This window comes from Cololabis saira, chromosome 8 (assembly GCF_033807715.1).
Source record: "Cololabis saira isolate AMF1-May2022 chromosome 8, fColSai1.1, whole genome shotgun sequence".
NCBI classification, from domain to species: Eukaryota; Metazoa; Chordata; class Actinopteri; order Beloniformes; family Belonidae; genus Cololabis; species Cololabis saira.
Window position 1 is genome coordinate 39,690,446 of NC_084594.1, and position 14,868 is coordinate 39,705,313.

At 41.0% G+C, this 14,868-nt stretch overlaps 1 protein-coding gene across 1 annotated transcript in view; it reads left to right on the forward strand.

Annotated features, from left to right (window-relative positions):
- Window positions 1-14,868, forward strand: part of cadpsa (Ca2+-dependent activator protein for secretion a) — a 223,723-nt gene that overhangs the window by 58,964 nt on the left and 149,891 nt on the right. The window contains exons 4-8 of the mRNA XM_061727983.1: window positions 323-403; window positions 3,069-3,305; window positions 6,503-6,624; window positions 8,567-8,678; window positions 8,774-8,913. Of these exons, the coding sequence (XP_061583967.1) occupies window positions 323-403; window positions 3,069-3,305; window positions 6,503-6,624; window positions 8,567-8,678; window positions 8,774-8,913 (692 nt within the window). The remainder of the gene's footprint in view (window positions 1-322; window positions 404-3,068; window positions 3,306-6,502; window positions 6,625-8,566; window positions 8,679-8,773; window positions 8,914-14,868) is intronic.

The following is a 14,868-nucleotide window of genomic DNA, read 5'->3' on the forward strand; positions in this document are numbered from 1 at the left end:
TTATGTAATATAAAAAACAAATCAAATTAAAGGTTAAATTCCCTTTAAATGCATGTATTGAGTTTATTGTATAAGTAGTCAACTTGTAGATATGTTTTTTATTTTAATTTATTCATTATTTTTGTCAGACCTTTTTAGATATTAAAGTGCTTCTAATTGCATGTTTGTTATGTCACTTTCAACTTGTTTCTTTTTACGGGACTAGATTTAATTAATTTTAACATATAGTGATAATTACATCATAAACATTGGGGTTGGGGTTTTAGTGCCGGACCTTCAGACTAATGTGTGTGTGTGTTTGTGTATGTTTTTTTTTTGCCAGCTGGACAACCCAGATGAGCAGGCAGCTCAGATCAGGAGAGAACTGGACGGACGACTGCAGATGGCTGATCAGATTGCTCGAGTAAGGGATAGATGGAAGGATGGGAGGGAGAAGGAATGAAATCTTCCATCAACTTTTTAAGTAGTATTGGTTTTAGAAATGTAAATAATGATAATGGCATATATACGTACATACTGTATCAGTCTGATGACAAAACATAGCACCCGAAGATGCTGAAAACAAAGACTCAATTCTGGTTTTGTCTTTTTAATATCAGTTAAAGGTAGGGTAAGGAATATCTGGAAGATGCCACATCTGTTGATAATTCAAACAAAACATCAACAGATGTTGTTAAATCAACACAACACCAGAGCTAGCTCTTCCTTCCCCCTGCCCAGGTCCGCAAATTAGTAAAACTCCACAAATTAGAACTGCAATTGAAAAATAAAGGAAACACACCCTGTGGAGAAAAAAAAATCTATATCCCAAAGAATAACTAAAAAAAATCTTTTTACATTGGAAACAGCAAAAAACGGAAAAAAAAAAAACTTTTTCCGTACCTCCAGGTCACATGTCACACCAAAAAGCTTCTGTAGGAAACAGCAGTCTTAGTCATTTATAACAGGTCAACAACACGAGTTATTGCCTCACAAAAACTTGAATTGCATGAGTCATCCTAAAGTTTTTAATCCCCTGTGAGATTCCTGTGAACATGAACAGCCATGCAACAATTCGTGACATATGTTTTTTGTCTATTCTCGTGAAAAACATTACAGCAGTTTCAGAAATAGAAATTAACTTTCCAAAATGAAAAGGTCTCTGGCCATCCATTGCCATCATATCAGAAACATGAATCACAAGAGGAGAAAATAGCACTTGTTGTAACTCCAAGACGCAGAGGAGACTTCTGCAGATTTGCTCCCGTTGATCCACCTCCAATGATTTTCTGAATTTTATACCAGTTTTCAACTATCATTTTAAGTTATGTGTCAAATCTGTATGGTAAAAGCAGTTTATGTTGCTACTTTGCAATCACATGATGGCTGTGTGCTCCCATGCTCACTATACTATACAAAAAGTAATGAAATGTGTGTTTGGTAGATTATTTCTTTGTTGTAATAATGCTTCCTGGCAAAAAAAATGTTGGAAAGCCTCTGTATTTCCCTTTTATATGGCACCACATTTGTCAAGAACATGCATTTGTGGGAGGAGCAGCAGAGGTGAGGATGTGGGTTGTTCATGAAACATTTGCCAAATCTTCTCTGCCAATGCCAAATTGCTTTTTTTTGCTTTTGCTATCTACTCTTGTTTTGATCCTCTGGTACCCCCAGTTGTTGCCAGGAAGACCGTTTCCTCACCTGGTCAGAGGTTTGGTACCTTAGACTGTCTTCTAATGATTTGCAGTCAAGATTTGCAGGACGATAATGCCGTCGGCTCTCTGCCCAGACAATCTGGAACAGACTGGATCCAGCCAATATCTGGTCTCACAGGGCTGCCAGGAGGCCGGCCATGACTGCCCCACCGCCAGGCCCGTTTGCCCTGGTGTCAGCTACACGTGCACTAAAACCTGAACATGTGATGAGTGATGAGTCCAGATTCTGGCTATGACAGTTGGATCGTAGGGTCAAAGTGTGGAGAACCTCCTCACCTCAACCCCACTGAACACTAAAACACCAAACAGCTCCCCCCACAAATGCACGTCACTTATAAATGTGTCACCATTTAAAAGGGAAAGATTTTCCAACAGTATAAGATTTATTGCCAAGAAGCATTGTTACAACAAAGAAATAATCTCATGCACACAAATTTCCTTACTTTTTGTGCTAAATTTACATATATTTTTTATACTGGGAAAATACGGTGGCCGAGACCTGCCATTGCTGAAAATAAAAGTAACGCTGCAAACAGAAACAAACACCGCTGCAAATAAAATAAACGCTTAGCAAATAAAATAAATGCTGCAAACAAAAAGAAACGCTGCTGCAAATAAAATAAAAAAACAACAGAAATAAAAAAGCCACAACGGAAGTGAATTACTTTTTTTGGGATTATTTTTGCTGATGCACCGGTGTTGCACATTAAAAATTACACATAGCGACGTTGAACACTAACCTTTTCACTTTTTTTCTCGTTCGTTGTTCTTCTTATTCCTCGCTCTTCTTATTTCTTCCTTTTCACTTACGTCCTCTTCATCTTCTTCTTCTCCTCTCACGTAAAAACACCGGTGCATCGGCAAAAATAGTCCCCGGTAATTCACTTCCATTGTGGCTTTTTTATTTGCGTATTTTTTTTTTTATTTGCAGCAGCGTTTCTTTATATTTGCAGCGTTTCTTTTATTTGAAGTGGCCTTTGTTTTTATTTGCAGCGTTTATTTTATTTACAAAGCGTTTATTTTATTTGCAGCAGCGTTTATTTTTATTTGCAGCGTTTCCTTAATTTTCAGCAATGGCGGGTCTCGGCCACCATAGGAAAATCATGAAAATCCACTCCAGTGAAAAACCACTTCAGTTAACCTATCAGAAGGTTAAAATAAAGCCCTAAAAAACATTGTCTTAAAGTCTTTTAGAAATGGTACAGTTTTGATTAAAAAAAGGAACCCCAACTGATCTACAACAGGACGGGCTTTTTCCCCTTCTGGTTGCATTTGTATTGTTGCAGCGATGATACATTTCCACTATACTGCATTCTCTTTTTTCAATCTTCTTCAGTCTTCTTCATGAAGTGAATGTTTTTCTGTTTTGTTAAGCTTGGAGGAAGGTTCCCCAGGTTTGCCTCCAGGGAGATGGAGGCCATGTTCATCGAGGAGCTGCGATCCTCTGTCAACCTGCTGATGGCAAACCTGGAGAGCATGCCGGTGTCCAAAGGAGGAGAGTTCAAGCTGCAGAAGCTGAAGCGGGGCCACAACACCTCCATCATGGATATGGGCCAGGAGGACGAGAACACACTGTCCAAGTCTGATGTGGTGTTGTCATTTACCCTGGAGGTAAGGAGACACCTGTCACAGGCTCATTATGGTAGATGCAGGGTGCAGAGAGAAGAGCAAGCGATGCAGGGACACCTACTGACAACAGTGCAGACTGCACATCCTCCTTCCCACACTCTTTCCCACATCCCCCTGTTAGAAGGAAAAAAAAAGGAAAAAGTTATCGTAGGTGTTTGTCACGTTTTTTGGTTTGTTTTTACTCTGAAATATTTAAACATGATGGACTGCAGGAAAGGCTTGTGCCATCTGCTTATTAAACTGCTTAAAAGAACAAGCCTTTTTTTATTTCACACAAAGAAAGTAGAAATTGAATGTTGATAAATGGTATTAACAGGTTTGGAGCGTTTAAGGACCAGGAAGATTTGTTTCAGATGTTGAAGTACTGACATGTGAAACAAGGGTCCATGGACACGTTTGAACAGAAGTGATGTAAAGTCGGTTGACGGTTAGCATGAGCTGAACTCAGTGAAGATGAACTGATGTTCTCCTTCAAACCTGGACTGTCTGAGTCTGGTGATACAATTAGCAGCGCAACAAGCTATTGTCTTTAAAGTCAGGATGATTATGCTTGGTTGGATCTTTATGAAAGGATCAAATGCCAGCTTCGCTGAAATAAGTAGTAAATATTCTTATTTCTATTGTAAAGTTGGACAGTTGTACATGGAGGTCAGTGGAAATGGACTCACTTTCAGGTGCCAGCAGCCTTTCACCTGCAATGATGGATGGATGGATGGATGGATGGATGGATGGATGGATGGATGGATGGATGGATGGATGGATGAACAGATGGATGCAGCACCTGGGGTCTTTTTGGGAACTCCACTTCCGTATTGGCTCAGGAAGGAAAACTAGAGGATTCCCCTCGTGTGGAATTAGTTCTGCTTTGTAAAATGTTATCTCAATAATCTCTTCAAAAACAGACTCCATGAAATAATATATTTGTAATATAAAAACAACCTCAAAACTGCAAGTCAAAGGGTTGGACTGCGACATGTTGTATGGATATGTGTAGGTAAAAGCAACATTGCTGCACATTTCTACTTAAGATAAATATGCTCTACTAGAAATTGGGTAACACTAGAACCTTTGAAGAACAACAGCCAATCAGAGCAAGGAAGAGTCTCTGGATGGCAACAATCCCTTTTGTTCCTGCACTTCTGTCTTTATGTGTGCACATGCTGCAGATAAGATTGATGCAAGGACTGATTTGCAGTTTTGAAGTTTTGTTTGTTTAAATGTTCAAATCCACCACATTCACTTTGAGCACATGATTTCCATGAAGCAGGACACAGTCTGGTCCTTGAAAACTGGGAGGTTTAAACAAAACTCAATAGCTACAGACTCTTTTCTTCCTATTTTTATTTAGCAAAAGTCCTTCCATAAAATGTCATATTGAGATTTTCCTCTTCAGCTGTGTCAAGTTGAATGTCTGAAGTTTCCAACTGAAGGAAATATCTGCCTCATGACTGACAAATGTTTTGAACCTCACCTTAATTGGTTGACAGGTATAGCGGGTCCTGAGATCAGAATGAGAACGGGCCGTAGTACAGCATCTCCGTACCACTCAGATTTTAATTACCGTACCTGTCCAACACCTGCCTGCAGCCACTGTGGGAACTGTTCATCCCAAAGATCCATTACACTTAAAACTCCCGCGGCATGTAATTACACTTCCATCTCTGTCAGGGATTCTCAGCTTCTCGGAGAACAGAACCACGTTTCCATCTCCTTTCCAGAGTAACAAACTCAAAGTGGATGAGAAATGCTCGTGTTGAACTATTGATCATGTTTCTGCTGAAAAAGGGATGATTACCTGAACTTCTCCAGGAGTACTGTATCATCACATGAGATTGTTAGATTCTTCTCATATTCACCTGATCAGAAACATACTGGAGCTAAATTCATGCTAACTTGAGTCACACAGAAGTTGTCATAAACACTTCCTTACACTGTTAATGGAGTAAAATAGATTAATGACAATTCAATGTGGTTTTTGACTCAGACAACATTTACAGACCACTCCACCATCTGCTGTTATCTAAAGACATCTTTTTTTCATACACCTGCAGTCGTGTGAAGGCGGAAGTCATTAAACCTCTTAAACTATCTGAACCAAACACCAAAGCTTGTACAACAATCTTTAGCAGCAGTAGCTTGAAACAGTTGTATCTCTTACATCATTGCTGAGGACTTGTGCCCCATTGTTTTTACAACATTTCTTCATTTTTGTTTACAGATGTGGAGATGTTTGTATATTCTTCTTTTCTTCAGCATTTCGGGATCATTGACCGGTTGGATGACCCCGTTTTAACCAACTATTAGCTGCTGCACAGATGGCCTATCATTTAACTGTACGATACTCGAGTATTCAGAGTAGTTCACAGGCCACTCAATCACTACAAGTCGCCATGGTTACAGGAAATGTATATCAGCTTCAAATCCTGACCTTCTCACCGCCATCTTGGGAAGGTTGGACAGTTGGGCTTCGTGATGGGGCTCGGCCACTTGCATCAGGATATCTTACTTGTTGGTTTTTGCCACCTCTGTGGCTTAATGATTGTTGGGTTTATACTTCCTGTTTTATTTTGAAAGTCTGTCTTCAGTTTGCGATTTGCACCTGTGTCTCGTCGACCCTTGTGAGTATGTCTTTACATTGTGTCTTGTCTCTCCCTCGCTGCTCATCCAAAACTGTGTCCTGCCCTGGCTTTTTCTAGTTACTTGTGTCTTTTGGCTCCCTGCTTATCGCAGTGTTTTTGGTTCAATAAAACCATTTTTTTTTTTTTGCAAACTCTGTCCCCCGTCTCCTGCAGTCGGGTCCTGCATTCCCCCACTGGTGACGGATTGTAATAAGTAATTAAAGCTGCAAGCAGCAACCCGGCCCTCTGCTGTTTAACAATAAAATTGTGTGAAATAGTTGAGTGATTGGTCTTTTTGAGTAAAGCTCGGTGTTTGCTTACGTGCACTCTTTGTTTCATTCCCCATTTTGACCAGTTTAAAAGGTTTGAGGCTCATTCTCGTCACCGGCTCATCACACCAGCTAACACTATCCTTCGCTTGGCACCGTGCAGATGTTGAATCAGCGATACTGACTTGCATCCTACTTCTGCATCCATAATCCAAGTTACAGCTCAGACTGAGATCTAACTCGATGACAGAAATGTTGCATGTTTTCTGACTAAATTCTGCCCGCGTTTCAGGTGGTGATAATGGAGGTGCAGGGTCTGAAGTCGTTGGCTCCAAACAGGGTAGTCTACTGCACCATGGAGGTGGAGGGAGGACATAAACTGCAGACGGACCAAGCTGAAGCCTCCAAACCCACGTATGTGCACTACACTGATTTCATCCTGAGCATGGCCTCCTTCACTTGCATCGCAATCTCATTGGACTTCATTTTGCAAGCTCCAGTCAAACAGCTGCCAAATGATGAAACAATACCTGATATAAACTCCAGACCTTTGATCAGCTGCATTTCATTTGAAGTATTGAGGGAATGGGCTGTAGCAGCCCAATTAACGTCTATTAAGTCAATTGTCCAAATATTCCCTGAAAATGAAGGTATTTTGCTGATAATGGATGTCATTGCTAAGTACCTCTTGTGAAACGTCAACATGATAAAACTTGACCGTACTAGAGATGATTCTCGACCTAAAGCTGGAGCGATGTTTGTATGTGCTGAGGCATCAAGTGCATTCAATTCAATTCAATTTTATTTGTATAGCGTCTATTACAACATACGTTTTCTCTAGGATCTTTCCAGATACCAGAACATGACCCCCAAGCAATTATTACAGAAACATAACATAAACTATGGCAGGTAAAAACTCCCCTAGTGGGAGAAAAACCTTAAGCCAATCAGTGGCAAGAAAAAACTCCCCTTTAGGAGGAAAGAAACCTGGACCAGGATCTGGATCATAAGGGGGGACCCTCCTGCCGCATCAAGGCTGACAGGAGGGCATTTTTGTTGTGAGGACTGAACATGAACAAGACAAGTGAGATGATCTTAGTAGGTAGTAGAGCCAGAAATGAGCACAGCTCCATCTCCATGTTGAAGTACAGATTTACAGGTGTAGAATTACAGATGCCTTGGCGTTCCCCCGGACAACTGCCTGGTCTGCAGGTGCAACACTGAAGCTGTCTACAAGAAGGGGCAGAGCAGTCTTGCAAACATAGGTCCTTCAGTGTTGGCAGAAAGATGGTGTGTATGTCTTCTAAAAGCCTGTAGAGTTGAGTTTTATCAGCAGTGATCTGTTGAGGTAGCAGCGTTAGAGCCTGATGAAGTAGGCCGGCTCTGGTCTGAAGATAGTCCTGGAGATGATTGTCAAAAGAAGGATGCTGCATAAAAAGACAAAACATGATGGCCAACTCCGCACATCCTTGACACAACGCGGGCATCACTCAGCAGCGTGTTCTGCTGGGAGCTCCATGAGCCCTTCTGCAGCACGGACCGGTCGAGGTGGCACAGAAACAACTTCCTTTCTGGGAGGAATATGATCAGTACTGGAGTTGAGGGGGGATGAGGGGGGATGGCAAATAAAAACCGTCAAAATCATCCCCCCTGTAAAACTGCCATCCCCCCTTTCCATCCCTTATGTCATTTCATCAATGAATGTGGTTTTACTGCTATTTCAACATTTAGAGTCATCACCAGAAAAATAACACCAGAAAAATAACTTATTTGACAATTTTCACCTGTTTCAAGTAGATTTTCACTTGAAATAAGTAGGAAAATCTGCCAGTGGGACAAGATTTATCTCCTCATTACAAGCAAAAATGTATACTTTTTTTCCAGTGATGAGTCTTGTTTTAAGTGTAATGAGATTTTTTTTACTAAAATGAGACATTTTAACTAGAAAAAATACAAATATTCTTGTTAAGATTTTGAGTTTTTGCAGTGATCCATTTTACTTATCCTGTGAAGGACAGAGTCATATTGATAAGTTCAGAAAAGTGTTTTTTATTGTTGTGTTTTGATGTATTTGATGTAAGCCCAGTGGATATTTAAAGCTTACAGAAGGCTGCATTTAGCTGCTGCTACATGTATGTAATTCCTGCAGTATTTCTGCAGGTGTTTTGGTCAGTGCTATTATTTGTAATATATTATATTATTTGTAATCAGCACAAATTATCTGTCCCCATATGATAAAATCCACCATCACCCCTGAATCTTTTTTACAACTCGAGTACTGAATACGATGCTATCAAATGTAATGATAATTGACTCACAAGCTATTTTGTGCTCTTTTCCTTGCTTCGGTGTGTAGTTGGGGTACACAGGGGGACTTCACCACCACCCAGCCGTTACCTGCTGTGAAGGTGAAGCTGTTCACTGAGAGCACAGGCGTCTTGGCTCTGGAGGATAAGGAGCTTGGACGGGTCAGTGACCCATTTATTTAGATAATGTCACTTTTGTATTACGCTGTACAGGGCGCTGTAGCTCATCTGTGTTATTGTTGCGTGATTATCTCCAGGTTGTGCTCCACCCGACTCCCAACAGCACCAAGCAGTGTGAGCTCCACAAGATGACGGTTTCTAAAGGCTGTCCAGACAGTGACCTCAAGATCAAACTTGCCATTCGCATGGACAAACCACAGAATATGAAGCACTGTGGGTAAGTTATCATAATAGCAGCTGTTTAGTGGTTCATGTAAATTACTTTAACCAAAGCAATATAACTACAAGCCCAAATCACAAGGCCATGTTTGCCATGTTTTTTTCTCATCAGCTTAATTGTCTTTGGTAGTAGTGGGCACCTATTTTTGCATTTCAGGCCTCCAACTAGGGTTGCCACCCGTCCCGTAAAATACGGAATTGTCCTTTATTTGAGAGAAAAATGTTGTCGCGTGAGAATATTTGATAAAAATCAATAAACAATTCCATCATCAAAATTATAACAAATAAAGGTTTAACACATCTTGCTTTGCATGTAATAAGACTAGGTAATATATTAATTTCACCTTTTAAGTTGAATTATTGAAATAAATTAACTTTTACACCATATTCTAGTTGAATTATTGAAATAAGTTAACTTTTCCACCATATTCTAGTTGAATTATTGAAATAAATTAACTTTTACACCATATTCTTCACCTGTATCTATATTATACATCTGGGCTGATGTGGACATACATAGCATAGGAGGATATTTCAGTTGCTATATGGTTGTATGTCTGTACAGTCATGCAAGTTTAATGCTATTAAAGCACTTTAAACTTTAAATCAAAGCATTTTGTTTTTTCATACGAAATAAAAACATTTCTATGCTGTTTAGACATTTTTTGGGGCTTTTTTTTGGCTCCTGGGCTGCTGAAATCGGGGCGTCCCTTATTTCTATTTCTGAAAGGTGGCAACCCTACCTCCAACACAAAAACAGTTTAGTGCCATTAGGAAGTTTAGAGAACTACAATGATGTTTTTGCAGGTGGTCAAACATTGGTCAGCTGGGGGCCGTGATGGGGGTGTGGTCCAGATCTGATGGGTCTTCTTCAGCCATGACCTTCTAACATGTGCAGCATGAGGTTTTAGGAATATCTCAAAGATGCATCCTCAGATGTACTGGGACACATCTTCAGTGACTCGCAGGGTTTTACAGGTCTTCAACATCAAGACCTCAGGTTCACCCCACCAGGGCTGATCAGACCCGACTTGTTTCCCAGCAGCCAGAGGCTATTACCTTTGATTCTAGGGGTGGACTTGGTGTGTTTCTTCTGAATGATCCAAGTGATCCCTGCATAGTGACTGACCAGCAAAACCTCTGGAGCCCACAAAGATTTCCAGCATATTTTGTCTTCCTGCAGTGCTTAATTATTGTACCTTTTTTTTTTTTTTTTTTTCATGTACCTAAAACGGTTTTCTGAGCCCTGTACAGTCTGCACTTTTTCTAAAGGGGATGTCAAAGCTCCCCCTTGTGGGCAGTTGCTGTAATTAGACATTTTCCAGCTCGTTTCCACTGATACAGGAATGATCATGTGTTAGAAAGTTAGTAAATATAATATAATGAGAAGAATAAAATATAAAGTACTGTTTCTTGTTGATGTATCAAAATAAACTACAAAAATACAGTATTTTATATGTGTCAAGGAAATCCCAAGGAAGTTTACACTGAGCTTATCAAGTGGACGATGTTCAGCATGACAGCATGAGGTTAGCCTTCTAGCCTCACAGTCAGAAAGTTCCTGGTTTGGTTCCCACCTGCAAGCCTTCATAAAAATAAAGTGAGCTGAATCTGGGTGTTCTCACTTATAAACCTGTACCCCACCCTTTAGTTTACGTGAAGCCGGCAGAAGAAAAAAACAAAAAACAAAAACAGTCATAAACCAGCAGACAACCAAAGTCAGTGGTGCTGGTTAAGACAATATTTCTTAAATCTTTCCCACACCACCTTTCAGGACAATATTGTCACTCTCCTAGTGGGACATACCATCTGTGCGTCTTTTTTAGTTACATATTTATAACATCCTCTTAACAGCTGCGGTCAACCTGAGTGTAGTAAGCTAAATGTTATCCTAATATTAATGTCTTACTTTGGTTAAAGTGCTCTGATTTGGATGAAAGATGATTCCTGGGCTTATAAAAAACACAAACACTTAACTGAAACAGCCACAAATGCTACAAGTGTTTGCTAAGTGCCTGAAATCCTGGTGGTGGAGGTTTCTCAGCTGGAAAAGTTCTGACCTTTGACTTTTTCCAGTATTTCTACTGCGGTTTGTTGGAGGTGGTTGTTACCTGGGACGCGTTACTCCCAAGGGTGCAGGTCGGTGAGGTCTGGTGCCAGACTCCAAGTTCAGTCAAAGCCCCGACTGGAGCCACAGATGAGATGTTGCCTCGATGAGGATCTTAATAATCCACATGCATGTTTGGACCTTATAACTGGTTGCAGAGAACGCAAATTTGGATTTCAGGACCGCAAAATATAAGGAAAACATGCGATTTGCAGTGTCATAGTCGAAAATGAACATGAACACTGGGAAAAAGAATGAGATGTGTTATTTCTCTTCCTGCAACATGGTTTTATTAAAAATCAACAAATGGATAAACTGCACCCTGCAACAGTTCATGTAAATCAATTCGTTGGCTTTCAGACGGTAAAATCCCAGTTTTTTTCTTTTCATTTTAATATTTGATGTAAAGCACTTGCTCTAAAAATGCACTTATCTCGCCTTATAATAAAATTGAACACCTTTTTTTAGATCAACCCTTTTTTATCATATTTTGGAGACTTGAGACCTCAGTGTGCCAGAGTGCTTTGTGCATCAACACGCAGCCGTTATTGTTTAGGCTTCAACTTTGAAATACTGCTGCTCTTGCTTAGCAGGATGCAGGAGTAAGATGTTTTTGTGGAAGGATGTTGTCCTAACTTCAAATTTGTGGCTTATTTGTCAAGATACAGCCTATCTGAAAATATCCTCCATTTTCAGAGGTGTGGTCCTCCAGTTTGCCGGTCAATCTCCAGCTCTGCTCGAACCCTCGAACCCTCGAGCCAGACTGAGACTCGGAGGCTTGGAGGTGCTAATTCTCATCATGGTTGCTTCATACTCATACTTCATGCTGCTAGTTGCTGCAGTGACCGATTGCATCCTCCTGCATCCTTGCAGGGATGCAGGAGGATATGTGGAACTCTGCCCATCAAGAGACCTACAGCTGTCCTTCAAGTGCCTCTTGTGTGAATCAGCTCCTCCCGGGTGACAGAGCTCCTCACCCTATCTCTAAGGGAGCGCCCCGCCACCCTGCGGAGGAAACTCATTTTGGCCGCTTGTATCCGGGATCCCGTTCTTTCGGTCATGACCCAGAGTTCATGACCATAGGTGAGGGTGGGAACGTAGATCGACCGGTAAACTGAGAGCTTTGCCTTTCGGCTCAGCTCCCTCTTCACCACGACGGACCGATACAATGACCGCATTACTGCGGCCGCCGCACCGATCCGCCTGTCGATCTCGCGCTCCGTTCTCCCCTCACTCGTGAACAAGACCCCAAGATACTTGAACTCCTCCACCTGAGGCAGGAACTCTCCCCCGACCTGGAGGGTGCAAGCCACCTTTTTCCGGTCGAGAACCATGGCCTCAGACTTAGAGGTGCTGATTCTCATCCCAGCTGCTTCACACTCGGCTGCAAACCGCCCCAGTGCATGCTGAAGGTCCTGGCTCGAGGGAGCCAACAAGACCACATCATCTGCAAAAAGCAGATGGGAGCCACTTGAAAATGAATGCATCTTAGTATAATGCAAATATATTAAAGAAGCATATATGTGTGTACTATTGAGCATTAACATGTGTTTCAGAGAGCAGGAGATATGATGACTAGTTGGCTATAAGTATTGTAATGGTGCAAAAAGTCAAACTTCAGAGGCATGTTATCATTTATCCTAACCTTTATTGGAATAAGTTTAGTTGCAGGAATCTGAGGGAACGGATGTAAGAACAAAACTGGACAAGAACATCTGAAACAACCACAACCAAATTCACTCTATCCGGATGGAGCAATTTAACTGGATAGTTTTTTTTTAAAGGCCGAAATGAAATAGATTAATGAGGCTGTTTTTAAAATGTAAGGAGTAAAAAGTACAGATAATTGCGTGAAAATGTAAGGAGTAAAAGTAAAAAGTTGTCTGAAAAATAATTACTCCAGTGAAGTATAGATAACCAAAATTTCTACTTAAGTAAAGTAACGAAGTATTTGTACTTCGTTACTTGACACCTCTGAGGATTTGTTTTCTGTTGCCATTAGTTAGTCAGACTCATTTTGGTGGGTTTTGGTCTCTGTTGGAGCTCACGTGTGTTCGTTCATGACTTTAGTGGGACGGGTTTCTGAATATGTTGTCAGGAAGCATTTCTGATAAAAGGCAGTATCGATGCAGATGAAGTCTTTGAGCTACTTTTTCTGCCACAATGTCAGTTTCATGGGAGGAGTATAAAAACCTTTGGAGCATTATGTAGGAGAGTTAAACCGTTTAGCTACTAAGATCCAATACTAAGAGGCAACCGGGTGAAAATATGGGAACTGGGAAACATCTCTGTTCATGGGTCTGCGGTGTAAGTCATGCAATAGGGGCAACAAAAATCCAGATTTTGCATAATTTTCTATCAAAATACCACAATATGCAGAATAAAATGGATTTTCACAAAGTGTTGCGTCTGAACATTTGACAAAGGTCAGGAGAGTTTCATAACATAAAATAATCAATAGGAAATATGCAACACGTTTGTTTCACAGCTGCAGGACCTGGATTGCCTGCTTGCATCGAGGAAACATAGAGCTACCACATTTATCAAAATACTCCACAGCAGCTCTTCTCAGTTCCCGTCAGGAAGTACCACTGCCCTGCATGTATTAGGTGTTTCCCTGTACCAACACATATGATTGAAAAGAATGGATCACCCCGGCATATGGTTGTCAATGACCCCTGCATTTAAAGCACGAAGGGCAGCGGTACCAGCGGTCGTAGTGTCCTTGGGCAAGACACCTTACCCACCTTGCCCCGTGTGAATGTGTATGAATGTGTATGAATGTTGGTGGTGGTCGGAGGGGCCGTTTGGCGCGATATGGCAGCCATGCTTCTGTCAGTCTGCCCCAGGGCAGCTGTGGCTACAAAAGTAGCTACCACCACTGGAGAGAATGTGTATGAATGAATACACTGTAAAAATGAAAACTAGTAATTGTTGATCTAATTAAACTTTTCAAAGTAAACAGACTCAGAAATAAAGCTTTCCATTTGCAACCTACAAAAACTTGTCTCCCCAACTAATTTGTCCCATTGTTGTCTTAAGTATCATTTTCTAAACAGCACAACAAAGATTTTTAACTTTTGAGTAGATTTTTTGAGTTCAGTTGGGGGCCCATGGGAAACCCCGTAGATACCTGACCTGCGCATACGCAAGACATGTCTGAACAAGTCTGAACAAGCCGACCCCAAGCCGACCACCTGTCTGCATTTTCCAGAAGCGTGAGAGGACGACAAATTTGCTCATACAGGTAATGTAAAGCTAATTAAATGTGTTGTCGGGCGTTTTCTACAAGCGCCTAGTGATATTTCAAGCCCTACTTTTACGTCTACGTTTTAAGTCTGTGACATTGTTAAACGTCAGCCACGCCTGAAATTAAGACATTTGAAGCGGGATTATATCGGTGTGCACCAATTAGCTTGCATGTTGTCGGTTTTTTAATGTGACACTTTTATCCGGTGCTGCAGTGTTACTTTACAGTAATGTATAAAGCTAACTAGATAGTTTTAACAGCTGGTGTGACGCTGTCCTATGTCTTTAATTACTGTAAGTTAATTGTCTCATACAAATTAAAATTGTGCCTTGTTGTAAGAATGCTTTGTACATTTTCAGAGCTTTTATTAAGTTACAGAATGAGAAAGGAGAGCATATTTAAGAAATAATAGCAGTATTAAGCCTGAATTATGGTTCTGCGTTAAATCGACGCAGAGCTTACACCGTAGTGTAGGCTACGGCGTAGTCTCTGCGTTGGTGTAACGCGGACCCATAAAGCCTGATTTATGGTTCCGCGTCAAATTTGATGCCGCAGCCTACGGCGTTAAGTGCGCGTCACTGCGTACCCTACGCCGT